Genomic DNA, 6,054 nt, shown 5'->3' with positions numbered 1-6,054 from the left:
ATTTCGCAATCCTTATAATATTCTATAATTTTAAAAGATTGGTCAGATTGCTCGTGGTTTTGTTGCTATATTCTAACTTTATTTCAACTCTTCTTAAATTCTATTGAACTTAGTTTGTACTATGTTTCAATTTTATTTAAACTCGATTTCAACTTTATTTCGATTCTATTTGTTTTTGATAGGTGTTTAATCGCTCGCTGTGGGGTTTTTGAAACGAAACACACTAAAAAAGAATAGGATTATTATCAAAAATTTACATATCACTTTATACGAAATTTCAGGGCGAATCTTTTTTCTCTCGGCAAAAAAGTCGTATCTTTTACCGTTTCTGTAAAAAATAAACAAATAACAAATAACTTAATGTATCAGACCAGCAAATTTACTAAACATTTTCACTTCAAATCGGTCCGAAAGATAAAGTTTTTTACATTTTAAGATGAAAATTTAAGAACTTTTCCTTCAAACTGTTTATAAGATAATGCGCAATAAAAAAATTTATTAATTTTGTTAAATAAAAAAGTTATACATTTTTTTGGCAAGCCGTATCAAAATAACGTTAAAAAATTTCCAAACGCTTCCTTTATCGAGGGAATTTTGAGTAAGCCCTAACTTGCAGAGAAAGAAATGTTTATCAGGATATAATGAAGTTGTTTTTGAAAAGTATTACGTCAATTGAATTATTCGTTAACGAAATAGGAGCATTCAAATAGCATTGGCCAATCGCGTGATTGGCGATAACTTCGGAGCCACTTAGCCCGCTAGAATACAACGATGTTTGTAAACAAACTCCTAAAAATAGGTGTACATTAGAAACATTATGTAAAAAAAAACGAGTGCATTTTCAATTCATTGTGAAGATTAGCTAGGAAATTATTATGCATCTCTTAAAATTTAGAGAACACTCGATCAATGCTATTAGAATGATCCTATTTCGTTAACGAATAATTCGATTGACGTAATACTTTTCAAAAAACTTTGTTATATCCTGATAAACATTTGTTTCGCTGTAAGTTAGGGCTTACTCAAAATTCCCTCGATAAGCGAAGCGTTTGCAAATTGTTCAAAGTTATTTCGATACTGCTTGCCAAAAGAATTTAAACATTTTTTCTGGAGACAAACAATTTAAATAATTAATATAACTTAGACTTTTGGGTGCCAGTCCTTTCTTGGGACGAAGAGCAATCAACTGAGCCAAAGTTACTGATAAAAATATAAAGCTATAAGGAATCTACATTCCTCAAGAGAGTGAGAGAAGCTCACTGGACGTTAAACTTTGCAGAACAAAAAGATAAAAGGGAACCTCACAAACGTTAGCCAAAATGATATACATTATTACAAAAGAAGTAACAATAGAAAAGGTAATCAGATAAAAAAGCAAAAGGTAAACCAAAATTAAAGAGACAAAATTTGGGTAGAGGTGTAAGGGGTACGTAATCACAAATGATCGAACTTTAAATAAAATAATTAACTTATTGTAATGTGTTCCAAATACAGTCGAACTTCAATAACTCGAACCACCAAAGTGACGCAAAAAAACTTCGAGTTATCGAAGACTTACGTATATCTTGACGAAAATATGTACGTCTGGAACATACACTAATTACACTAAGTGAAAAATTAGAAAAGAGTACAATGCAGACAAAAGACTATAAATATCAAGATTTCTAACTAATAAACGAGTGAAAATTTGATATTAAGATTATTCCTCGTAAGAAAAATTTGTTGGTCCTGAAAAGGGTTGAATATAAAAAAATGCAGTAATCAGGATCAAAAGATGCTATTGCATGAATTATAACCAATTTAGACTTAATATGCAGACTATTTCTTGAAAAAATCGGTCATTTTTTTTGGTTTTTGTTTTTGATTGAAATGTTATCCATATAACTTTCAATCACGTTAAGTGCAGAAAAAATCTCATCTGTAATTCCATATTGTTCTCGAATATATTTCCGTAATATTTCTAGACCATCCGTGGCCTGCGAAAGAGTAGTTTGTGATCATTCCACATCGTCATCACTATCTGCCTATTCTTCACTTAACTCGTTAGACTCTTCTTAAAACGTTGTGGCATTGAGGATTTCAATATCAGTCGGATACGATATAGTAATAACATCAGAGTCCACGATGACGAAGTCTTGGAATTCAATTGCACTCATTGCAGGAAAAAGTTGTTGATATCCACACCACTTGTTCTCCAATTTCTGTGAAGGAAAAAGAATCAAGTAAATGGTTAGATTGAAGAATACAGTAGAAGTCCGATAACTTGCAGTCCGATAAGTTTACACTCCCCTTAAAACGTCATCACAGGTTCGGCGCTCACACTAATTGTGGTTCTCCTACTACGTGTGCTATTTTGCTTATGATTTACGCATGCGCGCACCTAATATCGTACTACTAGAGGGGGCATTCGATAAGTCCGCAATTCTCGGAATTTTCCGCCCCTGCAGCCTCGAAGTTGGAAAGTTATCGGACTTGTACTGTATAAGAACATCACATGTGTATGGTAAATTTTTATCAATAAATAAAATCAAAGTAAGTTATATTTACCATTTGTAAAACTTGCCTTATGCAGCATTTCAATGATGATTCCCTGGTCTATTGGTTACAGTTCGGATTTCATATTTGGCGGCAAAAAATTCACCTGGATTGCTTTCAGTTCATGTGAAAGAATCTCAGGATGCGCAGGATAATTGTCGACAAAGATTAGCACTTTCCTCTTTTGATTGGAAATTTTTTATCCAAGTAAAAAATCCAAGATTCATAGAACGCTGACGTCGCCCATGGCTTTTGATTATTCGTATATGTAACTGGTAATATGTAACTGGTCCGCGTTGCAAGTAACTTCCGGGTCATATTCTTCTAGTAGACACGGCAGTAAATTCGTTTTGTAGTCTTGACAACTAAGTTCAGGAACAGCTGCACTTTCACCTGATATTATTTTCTCTACAATGCCGTTCCTATATTTGAGTTTGTCAGCCAACCAGTGCTAGCTTGCAATTTCAGGCCAAGATCCTTTGCGAATTCCGCAGCCTTTTCTTGAATTAATGGTCCTAAAACTGGTATATTATATTCTCTCATTCGCTTCATCCAATCCATCATAACTCGCTCAAGTTCAAGGAAACTTGATTCTTTAAACCTTTTACGTAGTGGCAAAGAAGGTGCTTGGTGCTTCTTCTACCGTCCTCAAGATTTTGTCCTGATCCTTCAATATCGCCGATAGAGTACTCGCAGAGATATCGAATTCACTTGCGATCTGTTTTTTACGTTTTATTCCTTTTCTAACTTCGTGAATAATTTGTATACCTATCCCTTAATAAGGCGACTCAACCCACTGTTTGGATTTGTTGATAGAGATGTTTAAGCCACTGGATTTGTGGAAATTTCGGAAAATATAAAAACTTTCTTGCAAGATGCAGATGCATTCTCCTAGATCACCTGAGGTGAAGTCAATACCAATATCATCTGCATATTGCAACATTTTGCAAAGTGGGTGGAGATGATTATGCAAGTGTAACATATAAATTTTATAAATAACAGTGCTTGATATACAGCCCTGAGAGAGGTCTCTACTGTATTTATAAGGTCTTTTGTTTTTATAGTTGACTCTGAAGAACACTACTCTATCTAAGGTGAGATTTTTAAAGAATTTGCAATATTTCCATGAGAAACGCAAATTGGCCATGTCATTGATTAGGATGTCAGGAATGACTCTAGCGTAAGCTGCTTCAACGATATCCAAACTAAGAAGGAGGGAAGACCTAAGAGTTCTCAAGCCACCAGTTCAGTCTGTTAACCACTAGCCATTCCATAAGTTTCAGAAAGCAGGATGCCAAGGGAAGCAGACGGAATTTTTCCGAAATGGGTTTTCCCATTAGAAAAACTAAGAACTTGTTCCGGTGAGCTGGAAAGATGAATCCAAACAGAGATCAGGTTATAAATGTTTATTAAATCTATTAGTGTATTTTCTAGAAGGTTTTTCATAACCTGAAAGTTAATCTTATGATAGCTCCAGTGGTGTCCGAACGCGGATATCTCTGGAATGCGCAGTAGTTACTCCGCTGTATTTTTAGGTTATGTAACGCGTTGTATCAATTTAAAAATACACAGAATCACTAGTGCACATGCCAGAGATATCCGCGTTCTGACACCACTGGATAGCTCCGGGGATGACGTGCTTTTAGAGGTAGCAATGGCAAGATGTAACTCTTGAATATTAAAAGGTTCACTCGGGAATTTAGAGACGTTTATAGTTGGGGGGAGGGGGGGGGGGGTAAAATGAAGTCGCAAAATTTGTCTAGGATTTTTGAAAATCTTTCTGATTATTTCATGATTAGCCGGAAAAGTCAATGGGAGAAGGGTTATTGAAGAATCTGTGTCGAAATCAACTAATCTTATTTGAGATATCTGAGGTACGGGAAGTTGAAGTAATTGATTCGCAAAAGGATTTCTAGCCGAAGGTTTTGGTTTTTTTTTGCATTCAACTGCGAGTTTCTGAAGGTCTAGGAAATTTTCAAAATTACATTTATATCTATACCTTCCTAGCTTGGCTCTTCTTGATCTCTCGAGCCTAAAGCAATCCTCGATCCACCATAGTGGAGAATACGGATAATTACGTTTTGTGAAATTGTCAATTTTAGGACCGGCTATGTGAAGGTCGTCATCAATCGTTTCAAATAGATCATAATATGCTTGAAGAGCTGAGAAAGTGTTACTGTTATTTTCATTTAAATTAAAGTGAGTTTTTTCAAAGGTTTCCTGAAAAATATCCCATATAACTTTTTTATGTAATATTTGTGCGAAAAGAATTCATAATAGAAGCAACAGATTCCAATAGTAGTTGAAATAGAAAACTGATCACTACCCATGTTATCCCCCTCTACCTTCCAGGAAAACAAAGACTCAAGGTTACCAGAGAGCAATCGATAGCATACTTCGATTGATTAGGCCGAGAAAAGCGAGTGGGAGATCCGTCATTTAGAATGATGAGGTTGGAAGTTAGAACTGAAATATTTAATTTATGTCCAGAGTGGCAAGCATTATCACATCCTCAGGACTGGTGATCGTAATTGAAGTCTCCGCCAATAAACACAGTTGGGACTTCATCAGAAAAGAATCAAAGAATTAGGTCCAGTTTATGGCGTTAACTGGAAGTCTAGGATTTCTATAGAGTTGGGACGGTCTTTTTTAATAATGTACAATTCTTAGTTTTTCCAGGTTACTCATTATGGATAAATAAAAAAGTTTAAGTGTTCGAGGCAGTGGTAAACTGGTTTTAGTTATTAGGCAGAGGGCTATTGAATTTACCTCACAGTTCTTGAGGGGGAGGGGGTTTTATTAGCAGCTTGGCTGTATTGTTGAAAAAAAACCGGCCCTAAAGAGATGGAGTTAACGTGAGCTTCTCCTAAGGATGGAAAATTTGAGAAGTCAGTACTTTAGGATCCTTGGGGGGACGCTTTTTCTCTCTACTAAAGAAAGGCCACTTTTCGATACTAATATCATGTCGTTAAGAAATTCTGCGAATTTTATTCTCATTAACGTATAAAAAACATTGTTTAGTAACAGCCCAATGTGGACTTTTACAGTTAATGCAGAGGGGAGTGAAGTTCTATTAGGGCAGTTTTGGTCTTCATGAGGTTTTTCGCCGCTGAATAAGCATCTAGGGGTGTTGCGCTAGGCTTTCAGGTGGGCATATCCCGCACAGCCGTATCCGAGTTTTGGAGGAGGGGTGTAAGGAGAGACCCTATACAGGCTGTAGTACAATTTTATATCTTAGGAAATGAGTTGTCCACGAAAAGTAACAAAGACGGTTTTTAAAGGTACCAGGTTACTTTTTTCGTCCTTCTTCGATTTTCTGGAAGCGTCAAGAATTAGAATCAGAGAGATAGCGTTAGCTTTTGACTCGTCCATAGTGAGGTGAGTAGGAATTCTCTTAATGACTCCAATATGAAAGACGTTGTACGAGGGTAGTTCAATAAGTCCTTAGAATGAAGTATAAAAACAATTTTTTTTGGGTAAATTTTTTTTTATTTTTCAACATAATCTCCTTGGAGCTCT

General features: G+C 35.6%; 1 protein-coding gene across 2 annotated transcripts in view; it reads right to left on the bottom strand.

The window, feature by feature from the left end:
- Positions 1-1,384: 1,384 nt before the first annotated feature.
- LOC117182282 overlaps positions 1,385-6,054 on the bottom strand; it is a 37,837-nt gene continuing 33,167 nt past the window's right edge. The window contains exons 1-2 of one of the 2 annotated variants that reach the window (XR_004468295.1): positions 2,548-4,203; positions 1,385-2,201 (exon numbers count right to left, since the gene is read on the bottom strand). Coding sequence is in view for 1 of the 2 variants with exons in the window: in XM_033375406.1 (XP_033231297.1) it covers positions 2,055-2,201 (147 nt within the window). In the remaining variant the exon portion in view is untranslated. Of the gene's footprint in view, positions 2,202-2,547; positions 4,204-6,054 lie in introns of those variants that run through there. The other variant, XM_033375406.1, reaches the window with a different exon arrangement.

The sequence above is a fragment of the Belonocnema kinseyi genome, chromosome 2 (assembly GCF_010883055.1).
Source record: "Belonocnema kinseyi isolate 2016_QV_RU_SX_M_011 chromosome 2, B_treatae_v1, whole genome shotgun sequence".
NCBI classification, from domain to species: Eukaryota; Metazoa; Arthropoda; class Insecta; order Hymenoptera; family Cynipidae; genus Belonocnema; species Belonocnema kinseyi.
This window is presented reverse-complemented; position numbering and strand designations above follow the sequence as displayed.